Source organism: Chanos chanos, chromosome 1 (assembly GCF_902362185.1).
Source record: "Chanos chanos chromosome 1, fChaCha1.1, whole genome shotgun sequence".
Taxonomy (NCBI): Eukaryota; Metazoa; Chordata; class Actinopteri; order Gonorynchiformes; family Chanidae; genus Chanos; species Chanos chanos.
This window is the reverse complement of record NC_044495.1, coordinates 6,678,025-6,694,710: the sequence shown is the minus strand read 5'-3', so window position 1 is coordinate 6,694,710 and position 16,686 is coordinate 6,678,025. Positions and strand designations below refer to the sequence as shown.

Below are 16,686 nucleotides of genomic sequence, written 5' to 3'. Positions count from 1 at the left end.
TCTCTCTGTCTCTCTCTCTCTGTCTCTCTCTCTCTCCCTCTCTCTTTCTCTCTCTCTCTCTCTCTCTCTCTCTCTCTCTCTCTCTCTCTTTCTCCATCTCTGCTGTTATGGTAATTAAATTTGACACAATTATTGTTTGTGCTCATTCCACGATGGCCTCATCTAAGTCCAGACAGAATTCATCTGCAGCCTGGAACAGTTTTGCTTTTCAGCTGTGTCTTCTTCATGAATTTGCATTAGGCTATTTACATTGTCCATGTTCTTAGAGAAACCGTGATTCAGAGCAAACTGAAACAAATCTGCTGCAAACACACAAAAAGCGTCAGATTTTATAACGGCATGGGGCCTGTTAATGAACCGCTTCAGGTCATGCAACATGTGGACTTTTCTCTAGAAAACACTTTCTCATTCAGCCTTGCACAACCGATCTCTTCAACTGTGAAAAGTGTTTCAGATGTACATAAATATTTTAGATGCATTCCACGAAAAAAAGGGGGGAAACATGAAATGGACAGGGAAATCGCCCTCATAATAAAAACATCATATATGATATGATATTTCTCTGGATCTATATAAATATATTACGGCTGACAATACAACAAAGCAGGAAATTGCAGATCACATCCAATCAAAGACATACAAACACACCATAAACTGAGACTTCAAAAGCAAACAAACAAACAAAAAAAAAAGAAATCAAAGACCACAGTCGCGAGCGCCAAAACGGTTCTTTGTCCGTTCCATCTCTATTTCATCGGTAACTGGAGACGCAAAAGTATGAATGTCTTCTCGAGTTACGGCACTAATGCACTAACGCTCGGGGTGTCTCTGTTGATGGCCTCATATTGATTATTGTAATTACTGCGCTTTAAAAGTCGAGTGAGGAGTGCTCCTCTCTCCCATTCACTGCCCATTATGAGTAGTAATTATCAGCCTGAGAAAACATGCTCATACATTTACAGCCATTTGGCGTTTTTCAGTTCGTAGGTATCTCAACAAAATCAATTGCTGCACAGATAATAATTTCTTTTTTTTTTCTGACGTTTTTACGTTTTCGGGACTTCAGGATGGGTTCGATGTTAAGCATGATGTGTGTATCTCGACCCGACGGCCACTCTGTTAGACATACCTAAACCTTAGATGCACCTTGTCGGCATACACTACAGTTCGAGAATATGGCCCATCTGTTGTCACGCACGGTTTGTGTTAGCCATTCTCGAACCCCGCAGTTTCTCACCGCAGGACTACTGTCGTGGCGGACCACCGTCAACCCAGTGGTGACACTGATGTGTATAAAAACCCCAGCGACACTGCTGTGCCCGATACACTGGAACCAGCGTGACGGACTTTGCATGTCCATGTCACTGTCACTGCTGTGTTGAGAATGGTCTGTCACTCAAATAATATCCCGTCAATAGAGGCCCTGTGGGCAGAAACTGACCATTGGTGAACAGACAGGCTGTAGTCTACAACTATACACTTACATAGTTTACCTACCACAGTGTTCCGAGGTAGGTGTTTTTGATAAATAAAGTGGACACTGAACGTGTCCAAACTACTGAACTATGTGTGTGTGTGTGTGTGTGTGTGTACACTCACATACACAATTTATAAAGTCACACTTAAATTTGTAACACTTTTGAAATTCATTCAAAATGACAAACGATCCTATCAGTGCAGTGTCTATGGTATGAAATACATATGGTTTGATATGAAACACAAATGTGTGATGTCATATTAAACCATTTTTGTCCTTATGCTCATAAACGTTTTTTTTTTTTGTTTTTTTTTAAATGCATCTGAGATGAACACAGTTGGGACTGCAGGTTTATGTCCATTGGTTTCTTGTTGTTTGGATGCGTGGAGTCCCTCTCCTGGGCCTCCCTGTCCCACCTGAGGTTCAGATTTTGCGTGGTGCGGGCCAACCTGATTCTCCTCCTCGTTAAGGGCCTTGATGATCAGTTGATGACTTGAATCTGATTTGACTGTTGCCGGACCATAATAAAAAACAAACAAACAAACAAAAAAAAAAAAAAAAAAGCAAAGAGTGCATAAGGGCCTCCTAATGACTACATTGGGAATCACTACTCAGAAGCATCGAAATACATTTAGCCAACTCTTCTTCAATGTACTTGCCAAAGCATCATTAGTGTATATCGGTTCTCTGCCCACTCCGCTTCAGGCTACACAAAACAGCATCTATACCACTGAGAGCAGTAAGTTCACTGTTCATTTCAGGGTTTTTTTTTGTTGTTGTTGTTTTTTTTTTTTGTTGGTTTTTTTTTTGCTGGAAATAAGCTGACCTGGTGTGAACTGCAATCAGTTTGAATAAAAAGAATGACACAGTGCATTTAGTCAGCACATTTAGCTGAGGTTATGACCTCACAAACACAGACGCTCTGTCCAGGGGATTAGACATTATCGACAGAGCAATTTTAAGTACTGACAGACAATGGAGTCCAATGTGTAAGCCGAATGGAGCTGGCATGCTCTCTAGCTTCTGGCATCTCTGAGAGATATCACAGCTGTGTTAGCCAGGTTTCCCTCCAAAACATCACGACCCAAACAAATGACTACTTTACCGTTTAATGAGACAGCAATCTATCTTTTGACAGCTGCTTAATGTTTTGGGACAGTTACCTAACTGTTAGGTCACTCTCTCTTTATGAGTCCAGGGTTATCAGCGCTCTAAATCTCCAAAGTGTCTAACTCTCCGTTAAGGAGAGAGCAGGGAACACTGCAGGAAAACACCCACACAGAGGGGATTATAAAACTCCAATAACTCTTTTACTTAATCTGATAAGGAAAAGTGCTGAATCTGGAGGAATAACACACACACACACACACACACACACACACCACAAAGTGTTCCTAAAACACAACTGAAGAGGACAGGAATTAAGAGATGCAGCACCCTTCATTTAATCTAGACATAATAAAAAGAGAGAGAGAGAGAGAGAGAGAGAGAGAAAGAGAAAAAAAATGTCTAGCTCATTATCGCCATGCAAATTAAAGCTCTCAAAACATGTTTTCTCTTTTACATCCTCCTGACTCTTTGTGTTCTCGCAGGGTTTCTGGAGGAGCTCTCGAAAAGAGCAGAGCGAGGGAGAGAGGAGTGGTGATTAACATTCAGACGGGGCTGACTCATCCCGGGCCTCGTCCTAATCAACGGGATTAATTAACAAGCTCCTTCAACACTTCAGGAACAAAAACGTCTGTCATGACCTGTCAGCTCCTGTCTTCAGAGACATGACTAACGGGGCCAACTAAACTAGGATTAGTGCAGCCAGTGAACACTTTTTGTAGAGACAAGCCACACTGGCACATACGTAGTTCATTAAAAGACAGAAAAAAAATATCTCTGTAGAATCACAAATCGAAGGCAAATGTAGCTGAAAAGCAGAATAATAAACAATGTTTTGGGTTTTTTTTGGTTTTTTTGCACCTACTCAGACAAAAATGACCTTTTTCTTTTTTCAAATTCTAAGAGCAATGTTTGGGTCCAGCCTTATGGTGCTGATGTATCTCAAGTGCAGTTATCTAGATCTGTACAGGACTGCTATTTTCATCACATCCTGTCAAACAATGACTGCCCTCTGCACAAGCACGTGCATTCATAGGGCTGCTATCTATCTGTCTATCTATTTATCTATGTATTTATATATTTATGTATGTATGTATGTATATATGTATGTGTGTGTATCTATGTATGTATGTATGTACAGTGCTGCTCGAAAGTTTGTGAACCCTTTAGAACATTCTGTATTTCTGCATAAATATGACCTAAAACATCATCAGATTTTCACACAAGTCCTAAAAGTAGATAAAGAGAACCCAGTTAAACAAATGAGACAAAAAAAAATATTAGACTTGGTCATTTATTGATTGAAGAAAATGATCCAATATTACATATCTGTGAGTGGCAAATGTATGGGAACCTCTAGTATTAAACCTCTAGTATTAAACTTAAACTTAACTTGAACTAAACTTAGTATTAGCCGTTAACGTGAAGGTGAAGTGAGAGTCAGGTGTTTTCAGTCAACGGGATCACAGTCAGGTGTGAGTGGGCGCCCTGTTTTATTTAAAGAACACGGATCTATTGAAGTCTGGTCTTCACAGCACATGTTTGTGGAAGTGTATCATGGCACGGACAAAGGAGATTTCTGAGAACCTCACAAAAGAGTTGTCGACGCTCATCAGGCTGGAAAAGGTTACAAAATCGTCTCTAAAGAGTTTGGACTCCGCCAATCCACAGTCAGACAGACTGTGTACAAATGGAGGAAGTGCAAGACCGTTGTCACCCTCCCCAGGAGCGGTCGGCCAACAAAGATCACTCCAAGAGTAAGGTGTGTAATAGTCCGCGAAGTCACAAAAGGAACCCAGGGTAACTTCTAAGCGACTAAGGCCCTCTCTCACATTGGCTATTGTTAATGTTCATGAGTCCACCACCAGGAGAACACTGAACAACAATGGTGCGCATGGCAGGGATGCAAGGAGAAAGCCACTGCTCTCTAAAAAGAACATCGCTGCCTGTCTGCAGCTTGCTAAAGATCCCGTGGACAAGCCAGAGGGCGACTGGAAAAATATTTTGTGGACCGATGAGACCAAAATAGAACTTTTTTGTATAAATGAGACGCGCTATGTGTGGAGAAAGGAAAACACTGCATTCCAGCATAAGAACCTTACCCCATCTGTGAATCACGGTGGTGGTGGTAGTATCATGGTTTGGCCTTGTTTTGCTGTATCTGGGCCAGGACGGCGTGCCATATTCGATGGAACAGTGAATTCTGAATAATGCCAGCGAATTTTAAAACAAAATGTCAGGACATTTGTCCGTGAACCGAATCTCAAGAGAACGTGGGTCGTACAGCAAGACGAGAACCCTAAGTTCACAAGTCGTGCTACCAAAGAATGGCTGAAGAAGAAGAAGAATAAAGTGAATGTTTTGGAACGGCCAAGTCAAAGTCCTGACCTTAATCCTTTAGAAATGTTGTGGGAGGACCTGAAGCCAGCAGTTCATGTGAGGAAACCCACCGACATCCCAGAGTTGAAGATGTTCTGTACAAAGGAATGGGCTAAAATCCCCGCAAGCCGACGTGCAAGGCCGATTAACAGTAACCGGAACCATTTAGTTGCAGTTACTGCTGCCTAAGGGGGTCACACCAGATACTGAAGGCAAAGGTTCACATTACCTTTGCCACTCACAGATATATAATACTGGATCATTTTCCTCAATCAATAAATGACCAAGTATAATATTTGTTTAACTAGGTTCTCTTTATCTACTTTAAGGACTTGTGTGAAAATCTGATGATGTTTTAGGTCATATTTATGCAGAAATACAGAATCCTCTAAAGAGTTCGCAAACTTTCAAGCAGCACTGTATGTATCTATCTATCTTCTCATGAACTCTATTGAGAGTATATATGTGTGCACATGTGTGTTTGTGAGAGAGAGAGACAGAGATTCAAAATAGAAAATATAGGGGGGTGACTGAATGAATATTGGCAGTAGATGAAAATGGAGACGGCCAGTACATCCTGATTACTGTAGTCAAAATATCACACATGTTTTTTAACACACACTAACTTACACTCACTTATACACACATACACACACACACACACACACACAGGCATACACACAGAGCCCAAGGCTTTAGTAGGACATTTAAGAAGAGCGTTCCTCTGAGCGCTTGATGAGAAAGCAGAATGTGGGACAGAGGGAGGAGCAGACAAATTTATCTGCCTGACCCCCAGAGCATACACATTTTCTGCTTATCTGCACGCAAGCTCTTCATTAGCACAACCTTTTCCAAATACCAAATAACTACAGCTGTGAAGCAGAGGAATTATACGGTTCGCGTTAACATTTCACAGTTTACAGTTTTGCATTTACGACATCACTACGCTACGTACAGGGTCTTAATTGTGCTCAAGACTGTATGCTCTAGCGTTTACCACTGAAATAAAAATGCGGGACTCTTTTGGAGTGTTGGAGTGATGTTCCGTATGATGTCATAGAACATTCCATTTAACCACTCCTGCACTTAAGTATCCCTGCCTGTTTGTATGGCGAGAGAATGATTAAAGCAGTGGGGTTTGAAACCACTCAGAGCAGAAGATTCCAGAACGCTACCGACGACCACAGTGCAAAATAAAGCGGTTGATTCTCGGTCGAACTCCCATGGTTATGTAAACGACCGATCCAGAATACATTTATTCAGTCGTCTTGCTTGGACGGGCCACATTGTATTGTGGGGAAGAAAAGCGAAGTCCTGTCCCTGTTCTATGTTCTCTATTTTGGACATTTTTAAACAGATATGAATTGCTACTAACAACTGTTTTGGGAGCAACTGAAAGTCCCTCTACAAACTGACGGTCTAATGGGTTTCAGTCTCTGACAGTGGTTTCAGAGACAGAAAGAGAGACAGAAAGAAAGTAGTTAAAAAGATGTAGGACTGTGCGTTGATCTAAATGGGCAAAAGGAGTGCGTTCCTGTCCACTGGAGCTCTTAATTCAATCTGTCACCAGGCGCCAGCAGCCGCCAGCCAATGTCTGTCCGTCACAACTGTCAAAGCAGTCAAGCACGTGGTTAAGGACAAACCAGCCAATGTCTCTCTGTCTTTCATCCTTTCTTTTTTTTTAAAGACTCTGTATACAGTCTGTATGCTCCACTTTTAAAGACCAGGAAAATGCTAAAAAAAGGAGAGGAGTGAGAGAGTGAGGGAGATTAACCAGAGTGGGAGAGAGAGTGAGAAAGACAGTATATAGTTACATGGTCTGTCTTTCTTTATGGAATTTACTTCACATCCAGAGGAACTAAAGATTTTCTGTGTGTGTGTCTCTCTCTCTTCCTCTCTTCCTCTCTCTGTCTCGTCCTCTCTCTCTCTCTCTCTCTCTCTCTCTCACACACACACACACACATACACATACACACACACTCTCTCTCTCTCTCTCTCTCTCTCTCTCAAAGCCATTTTCCAGAATATTCTCTACCTCTTTCAACTTCACAACTTTGCCGCATCCCATGCGTAGACACTTTCTTTCTAACTCTCCTCGGAGACTGGGAAGTGTCATTACCCTCTAATTGTCGCACGGCTTGTGTGTGTGTGTGTGTGTGTGTGTGTGTGTGTGGAGAGAAACAGAACAGCAGCAGCGTTCCTCTGAAGCCCGACTGCTGTGCGTGCTGTATTTCTGGGCTTGTGCGCTGCGGGAGCGAGGGAACTCCTAGAGGGACTGGGAAGTGAAGAGAAGTGGAGCAGAGCAGTGTGAGATCTCCTCGCCCCAGCTGCCAGTCTCTCAGCGTGGCACCTTACCTTCCATATGTACAAATAAAGGTCCCCGCATGCCCCCTCTTAGTACAGGAATACAGTCTCCTGCATTATTTAGTACGGCGCCACAGTTGGGCAAGCTTATAGATCCGTGTGAAGGCACCGGGGTAAGTTCTTCTGTGCAAAACTGCACAAGCTCGTGGTTCTGCTGTGAAACGTCTCCACAGCGAGAGCAAAGTGAACTGAAGATAAGGTTGCCAGGAAACCGCTTCTTTCTCTTTTAATGTATTTCTCAATACAGTCCTGTTTGTGTTTCTAGAACATTCAGGGATGTGCTTAAGTAATGAATGTCAAGTGGGCCTTAAGTGAAAAGATTTTTAAAATGCTTCATCCGAGGAAAAATCCCAAGCGTTTGTAACCGAGTTACCTCTTTTTAATAATTCAACGGTTTTCCACAAACATTTTTTATGAGACAACAAAACCACTAAAACAAAATGAGCTCAGTAAATGAACAGCTAATCCAGACAGAGTGATAATCAATGTAACTCAGCATCCCTCATATACGACACCGTCAATGCTAATCCTGAACCAGTGCTACCGGTTTGTTATGTGGAGGGTAGAAAAGAAAGAAAAGAAAAAAACTTTTTTTTTGTTTTTTATGTGACACGGACACGGTCTCTCCTAAGCCTCTTTCTAAAAGCTTTGCGCGATGGCATGAGACAGCCAGTCACCCGAACGCCCCTGTAGATACGAGCGTAGCGCAGGCGGATAAAAGCGCTGTAACTGTTCCTGCTAGATAAAAAAGCGGGAACACCTCGGACCCCGGCAACAGCCGCGGCGATAAACGCGTCTGTTTTTTTTTTGCGGTTCGCGTTATCTTAAGTGCGGTGTGGAGAACAGAGGAGAGAGGACTGTTGGTTAGCAGGTGTTGCTGAGTTTTGGGAGACGCTGTGTACTCCAGTACTCCCAGCAGTACTTGACAGGGGAGGCGGGGAGTGAGTCATTACGAGCGTCTGACAAAGACCCTGTTTCTCCGCTACTGTTCGATCTGAGAGACCAGCACTCTCACCAGCCTGCCTCTCTCTCTCCCTCTCTCTCTCACTCACACACATGCACAACAAACCCTGAGGTGAAAGACAAATGACCAGAAAAGAGAGCTAAGTGCCTCACACAGGGGCAGATAATGGATGTATAGATGCTGGTGAGAGAGAGAGAAAGAGAGGGAGAGAGAGAGAGAGAGAGAGAGAGAGAGAGAGAGGATGAGAGGAGTTGTAGTAACAGAAACACTGGTTGGTTTGAATGTGTCCTCATAACACGACGTACTTTTATTACTGCGTACCTGTGATGTCTCTACTGTTCTGTCCGCCTCACCATTCACTTAACAGTCTCTGCTTAATTAAGGAAGGTCAACATCGACTGAACATTTAGAGTTAAGCGGACGATGATGCTTGACATGGATTTGTGAGCAGTCTAACAATAAGTAAGTCTACTGCTTTTTACTGAAGTGTAATTACAAAAAATTGCTGTTAATCCCTAAAAAAAAAAAAAAAAAATTGGGATAAAAAAAGAAAATTTTAAGGTCACGTCACCACTTAGCGGATGTTAGAGAACTTGTTTATGAACGCGGAGATGAAGGATTAGGCGTCGAGGGTCACCGTGCCGTGACCTGCAGCTGTACGAAGCCCAGCAGTCTGTTCTGGTTGGTTCTGACGGTCACACGGATGGCCAGATACTCTCAGTCCACTGCCGTTACTTCTCATATCGTTTCATTCAGACTCTGACAGAGGGATTAAAAAATAACACTAATGAAAACAAATGGGCTTGTCGCGTATAAAAGAACGGCAAGAAACGACATAGATGGGGGGGGGGGGGGGTTTGATGGAAAGGCTTAAAATGAGCTTTATCAATCATTCATTTGCCATAAAGAGAGAGAGAGAGAGAGAGAGAGAGAGAGAAATGACAGGGAAGAGAGAGACAGAATTAGAAACTGAGTACATGTATTCAAGAGTGACAAGAACACCTTGAATTGGAATGGAAAATTTTAATGCAGGCTGTTTAACATTTGTAATTTCTGAACCTTTTCCTTCCTCCACAACCCCAAATATATATATAAATACACTTATATAAATACATATCTGTGTGTGTGTGTGCGTGTGTGTGTGTAAAGTTAGACATATGCACACAAAGTCACAGTATATTCTAGCTGTCACATTACCAAAGTAAACCTGAAAAAGCAATCTGCTAAAGCAAGATTTAAACAGGGAGCCTGGAGCAATTTCCTGACTGTTCAGCATGTGAGACCAAGTCTGAGGGCCAAGATGCTCGCTCTCTCTCTCTCTCTCCTTCTCTGTGTGTGTGTGTGTGTGTGTGTGTCTCTCTCTCTCTCTCTCTCAGTCTTTCTGTACTCTCTCTCTCTTTGTCTGTCTTTCTTTGTCTGTCTCTCTCTCTCTCTCCCTCTCTCTCTCTCTCTGTGTCTCTCTGTACCCCCCCCCCCTCTCTGTCTACCACACACACACACACACACACGTACAAATGCCAGACGAGCGTGAGAGACACCTATTTGTCTGTGTGAGAAGCGAACTGAATTTGTATTAACAGTCAATGTGCTTCGCCTTGTTGGATCACAGCTGTAGGTTCTTCCCTCCTCGACCTTTACTGCAGTCTCTATCACACAGCAAACGTCTCGCCGCGTTCTCTAACCTGTACATCTGGCCTCTGTGTTTGCTAGAGAACATACCCATCTCTTCAAAAAGCAAACACACACCAAGAATCCACTGAAACCAATTCACCATCTGACCATCAGCTGGAAACCACAGATCGCACCCCCGAAAAACCTCACAAAAACATTCAGGAATACTAAGAGTGTATGCCTAGCATCTGGACACAAAGCACAGAAATCTGTAACCCACACAACACGTTCAGATATTAACAGAGTGATCACCTAGAACCTTACGGTGCGCATGCGTGCACCTACTGGTACGCATGTTCTTTCCAAGCTTAAGGCAGACAGTCTACAAATTAGTCATTATCTGACACGTCAAAGGCCATGCACCGTACGCTCTGAAGACGAGAAAACTTAAGAAAAAAAAAAAAAAAACCCGGCACCATCGATCTGTACTAGTTTTTTTTTTTTTTCTTCACGAAAACACAGGACAATGCCGCGTCTTCCAGCTCGCATAACAATTTGCATCAGACGCAAAAGAAAGATGATGGCCCTCGTCGAGTTTTTCCCAGGAGGCAATGCATATTGCTCGCCATCTGCTTCCTCTCCCCGGCCCCCACGCGCCGGAGCCTCCGCGTCTGGTTCCGGCCAAACCTCGGGCGAAAAACCAGGCGATCCAGGCCCTGGCTCTTCACCTGCACTCTCCGTTTCGAGGCCTGACCCAGCCAGTAAAGAGACCTTCCAGAAGTAATGCGCTGTCAACCCCTCTGTGTCAATACTAGTGTTTTGTTTATTGATTTATTTTTGGGAAATCTCCACTTAAGTGATTATGGGTCAATACTCTGTTTCCTGAGGTAAAACTTCAGTTTTGTTTTGTTTTTTTTTGTCAGCGTGTGAACTTTGATGCTTGTATTAAAAGACTCCTGGTTGTCTCGCTTAGACATCGAAAACGGCAGTTTTCCATAAAAGGTCCAGTGGTCTGATTTGGGTTTGGGGTTTGATATGTTATCTCATTATGCCTCATTTTGGGATCTTAATCTTGTTTTTTTTTTAGTTTAAGTGGAACTAAATTTACGACATAAACTACTCAGAAAACATAAACTGACCTGAAAAAAAGGGTTGTTTTATTCACCATTTGTCATAGTGTTCTGTTATCAATTCAAGTTTGTCTCTGGGCTTATCATGAAATATCTTTGGCGGTACATGCAGACAGTACTTGGAAGTAAAGTACTTGGAAGCCCGACCATTGTTATAATACAAAGCGCTCTCTCTCTCTCTCTCTTTCTCTCCCTCTCTCTCTGTCTCTCTCTCTCTGTCTGTCTCTCTCTCTTTCTCTTTCTCTCTCTCTGTCTCTCTCTTTGTTTATTTATTTCCTCATCCTTCCAACATCCCTCCCTCACTTTTTGTGTGTTTATCAAGGACACCACAGTAAGCTTTTGATATTTTAAAGTGCCTTGTTTAAAACATCAGAAAAGAACACACACACACACACACACACACACACACACAAAATATTTTATAAAATATGAAATGAAATGGCACAGTGATACGGTTTGGGAAGTAACCTGTTGTTCCTTGTTTGTTTACTAAAGATGCATGAATCATGTCACCGTAAGTTTTCCCATAAAAAACATTTCAAAGACTTGCCTTCAAAGGGCCTTCAAACACTTCATGGTTTTTAGGGGGTTATTTTTTTCGATGTTCAGTCTGTTAAGGTCAGATTCAATCATGTGACGACCTTGAAAAGCAGCTACGCTGAAGTATTTTCAGTTCACACTGAAGTCCATTCGGTGGAAGTATTATAACTGTGCGCAACAAACATAGATATCAAAGGTCTATTGTCCTACGCTAAACAGGTAACTACAGCTGGAGCTTAATGTGAAATCCTTTTTCTGTATCACAAACCTCTTTCTGAACAGCTGTTTTTGACACCTCTGTATTGAACTAATAAAACCATAAAAATTTCAATTCATGTTTTAAGAAAAAAAAAAAAGAACAAATACTGCAACACTGCTGTAGGGGAATCTTGATCGGGGATATTAAGGGGGGGGGGGGGGGGTGAGCAAATGTGCTTAGCACTAATATACGCAAGACACAAAGACAAGAGCAACATGATTTCATGACATGACAGAGCAAATAGAAGGTCAGCCTATGCTGGGCACGCGTGTGCGTGTTCTGCACTCCGCTGTTAAAACTGATACTAATTCTGTCACATTTGCATTACTGTGAGCCTGCTGCTGGCCGGAGACAATTGGAGAGGCAGAAAACACATTGATTGTCATATGAAGGACACAGATAGGACCACAAGGAACACACACACACACACAACACACAAACACACACACACACACACACACACAAACAACAGTAATGATCAAGAGTACTGTTCTTGGGATGAGCAGCATCTTCTGTGGAGGACAAATTCACCTCCTGTCTGAGCCCCGCCAAGTAATTACACACAATAGTGCTCGCCCTCCACTTTCAAAGGACAGTCTTTGAGAGTGAAAAGCTGAGGGACTGTCTAATTACCCTTGACACACAAAAGGACCCTCTCCTCTCTCCCAGCCCACATAAATGAAGAGCTCATCGAAAAAACTTTGTGGTAGGGCCTGAAGCATGACGCCACAAGTGCCAGTGGGCAGCTGGCACCCATCAGTGACTGATAAATGCTAGATTTTAGTGCGAGGGTACGTTTTCCGACTGTCCATAAAACACAGTGGAGACATCCCTTGACCAGTTCAATTGTATGGTAGTGTGTGTGTGTGTGTGTGTGTATGTGTGTGTGTGTGTGTGTGTGTGTGTGTGTGTGTGTGTGTGTGTGTGGGATGGGAGAGAGAGTGGGAGAGAGAGAGAGAGGGAGTAAGAGACACAGAAAGACAGACAGACAGACTGACAGACGGACAGAGACAGAGACAGAGAGAGAGAGAGAGAGAGAGAGAGAGACAGAAACAGAGAGACAGAGAGACAGAGACAGAGAGAATGTCCTCATGCTGCTCCTCATATATCAACTGTTATGGGACTTGTCACACTCTTTGGCAATATTGTTCGCCATACAGACATGCTAATAAAGTTTCTGTATTAAACTGACAGTGACACAGACAGAGAGAGAGAGAGAGAGAGAGAGAGAGAGCGAGAGAGAGACTGAGAAAGAAAGAAAGAAAGAAAGAAAGAAAGAAAGAAAGAAAGAAAGAAAGATGGAAATAATATGAATCAGCTCAATCACTAACTTAATGCAACTGAAATCACATTAATTGATGAAGATGAGAGTCACAAGCTCAAAGGCCCTCTCTCTCTCTCTCTCTCTCTCTCTCTCTCTCAGCAAAACCTAAGACACAACTATTCATCCAGGCAGGAAAACACAGACTGAAATGCAGTCTTACAGGGAGAGTCAAACTGGAAGAATCCCAAAGCCCAGTTTTACTGTGTTTACATAAAATCACCATTCCTCAGAATGTGAATTCACATGGCAGTTGAGTTCCGGAGTAACACAGCACTGGAGCACATCAATGCTTGCCAACGCCTGTAAACATTTTCATCTAGTTTCTCCAGCCTACTGTGATATATCTCTGCCTAGATGAAAAAAAAACTCTTGTTCACATTAACAGTAATCCATCAAAAAAAAAAAAAAAAAACCAAAAACGTATCCATGATGTTCTCTCTATAAACCTGGGGCCTGTCAAAGCACAAAAGCACCTATGAGTGAGCTCTTTTTTTTCTTGAAAGTTATTGAATTCTGAGGACAAAGATGACAGAAAACAGTCCTACTTTTCTGTAGACGATCATGTTGGGTGAATCTTCCTCCAGGTCCGCTGTCCCAGCGCTACCCTGATCTCTGGAGCCCTGAGCCATCGCACCCACCGTCTGCTTCAAGGTCACTGATGGACATAGAAGTGAAGAATGAGAAGTCCAAAGTCATAACATACGGAATGCTAGTTTCCTCCGCTAAATTCAGCCCGTAGTCTTACTCCGTTGCATATCGCAAGGAATGAACACGGGTTTTCTAATACGGCAGTGACAACAGAGCAAAAGCCTCTTAAAAACATGTTGAACTCTGTAATTTACAAGAAATCCATTTTCATGAGAGAGAAAGAGAGAGAGAGAGAGAGAGAGGGAGAGATAGAGGTATGCTCAGACGTACGTATATCCTATAGTCTTTTAGATGCATGTACACCAACAGTATTAATTAAGTAAGTTGTTTTATACCTATAATAGGATGTAACCGTCTTTTAAATTGTGTTCTTGCTTTGCCTACTGTTACATAATGCACATAAATTAACATCCGCTAGAATTTTCTGTAGGCGTCGTAACACCAGGTCACGTAGCTCGGACTACTGTGTTTCTCTCAATCACACCCTTCCCAGTTTAGCCCCCCGGTGCCCCAACCATTAATACATTTCCGTATTGTGTCATTTGTAGATTGTTTATTGTCTCCGGAAAGACTGACACCTGTTAGTCGAGCGACAACGACGAAAAGGAAGGCGCGAAAAACCACAGAATGATCAGTCGAACGAGAGTCGCAGCTCACGAAGCCTCACAAACATTTCAGCACACTAAAAGTGGGCAGCGGCTAAGAAGCTAGAGAAAGTACCTTCAGTGGGGCGTATGGATTTCAGTCTTGCTCCAGAATCAATTCGCTGCTCGACGCCTGTCCGCGCGAGAGCCGGCTTTGGTGCTGCCTTCGAGTACAAATAGAAGGAGCAGCCGTGAAGAATATTTTTTTGTTTTGCTCAGTAAATACTTCGACTTTCTGCTGATTTTGCCATGATCTTCCACGTTTAGGGTTAACAGACTCTCTCCACACTTATCTTGTTAGCTGGGCGCCTCTGCTCACGTATTAAATTAGGTATGCACGGCTTTTCCTTAGACACCACCTTCGTTTCCAACAATGGAAACTCTGTACTTGGCTGATTATGTAACAGTTATAAGCTGTGTAATGCTGATCGTCTTATTAGGAGAATTATAATGACGGCATCAAATTTGCAAAGAGGCGAAAAACCCAGGGCACCTCCCATAAGATTATAGCCTCAGGTGTCACTATGTGAGCGAGAAAATCAGTCTCCCCAGAACTGAATTTACCTACTCATCGGAAATCTGGCATTTACTGAAGACAAAACTCGATACTAAAGGGCATTGTTTATTCTTTTTTCCCCCAAAAAAGTACATGTGTTACAGCAAGCAAACTGTAGCGTTTACGTGTAACCATTCGTTTCATTGTCAAACTTGAACTGCATAAATATGGTCAGTGAAAACTCAGACCTGGATCAGAATCTTAAGGGTTCCAGTGACGGACCCGTCCCATTACTCTTCAGCGTTCCATTTCCTTGCGGCCTTGTTCTCTTGATTAACAAAATAATTGGCTGTTTTCAGGAAGATTGTATAAGGTATCTGTGATGTTTGGTATTGCTTCAACGCATTCAGGCCTGTCAGAATATTAGTAACTTCATTAGAAAATGACAAAACATGAAGAAGCTGTATGAAAAAACAAAGAGTACTGGCACTTTGCCCAGTCATTGAAATTTTTCCTTGGATCAAGTTTTGTGATTGTTGCATGAGAACTTTGCAACATCTTTCCTCACGTCAGATTTCAAAGCTCTACTTCAACCCCCCCACCCCCACCCCCATTTGTATGAGGTTAAATAAACCACAGGATTATATCTGACTTCTGTCCAATCCCGGCAAAGTGTTCTTTCTCTCTCTCTAGGAGAATTAATTCTGCTTAACAGAAGGATTTCCCTTCTCTGACCCTGAGAGAGATGGGTCAGTGCTAAGTTGTGGTGTATACTGATACTATATTACATTATAATTTTATTATATTACTAACATTATATTATCAATATCTCAAGCCTTTGCTGACGCTCTTCTCATTTGCTAGTAGTGAGATCTGAGATTATGTATATATAAAATTTGTAATATTTAAATAGTTTCCGTATTTGAATGCAGAGCACAGAGCGAAAGCTTTGTGTGGAGATCCTTGCATAAAAATATAAAATCCCTTTCATATGGAATTCTCATTTGGAAATGGTTTGAAGTGGACTGTTTTGGCTGTAGAACAAATACCTCCTGACACAAAGCAACATCTGTGACAGCGATAGTCTTTCACCTTCAGGAGTAAAGATGAATTAGTTTCTTGCAGACATGCATCGTATTGCCGAGATGTGATGCTCTGTGGCCACACTGGTCCTGGTTAAGTCTTTGGAACTAAAGGACAACCTGTGCATCAATATTTGAGTCTCGGTCTCTGGCATAGGCTAATCCTCTTTAATGCATCGAGAGATGACAACAGCGAGAAACAGATGCATGAGAGAGAGAGAGAGAGAGAGAGAGAGACAGGCTGATTCGCTCTGCTCTTCATTCTATACCTCTCATGGCACCTGGTCTGTACACCTGTCTTTTTTTTCTTCTTTTTTTTTGTCAACAAAGACTTGTTTAAGCATTCTTCATGTTTGATGAAGAAGAGGAGAGATTCTTAAAGACAGTCACTATCACCCCTGGCAACGCATGTTGATTTTTTGAATTTCCCCAACTGTCACAGTTCATTCATGCAGACAACTTTGTGTACTCTGGTCTCCCTACAGCATACAAATTTCCCTCCAGGCAGCACCATTCAGAGAGATTGGGCTTTAATTAGGACCAGCAGATTGAGTTAACGAACTGAAATAACTGGAGTCATTACACACAGAGCCAAAGAATCAACAGCATTAAATGCATCGAGAAAGAAAATAAAAAAGAAAAATCAGTTGATAAAGATTTT

General features: G+C 42.3%; 1 protein-coding gene across 5 annotated transcripts in view; it reads right to left on the bottom strand.

Moving 5' to 3' along the window:
- LOC115808298 (regulator of G-protein signaling 6-like) overlaps positions 1-13,784 on the bottom strand; it is a 36,307-nt gene extending 22,523 nt beyond the window's left edge. For all 5 annotated transcript variants that reach the window (XM_030769628.1, XM_030769636.1, XM_030769644.1 and 2 more), the window contains exon 1: positions 13,701-13,784. In XM_030769628.1, coding sequence (XP_030625488.1) covers positions 13,701-13,784 — 84 coding nt within the window. The remainder of the gene's footprint in view (positions 1-13,700) is intronic.
- Positions 13,785-16,686: the final 2,902 nt, after the last annotated feature.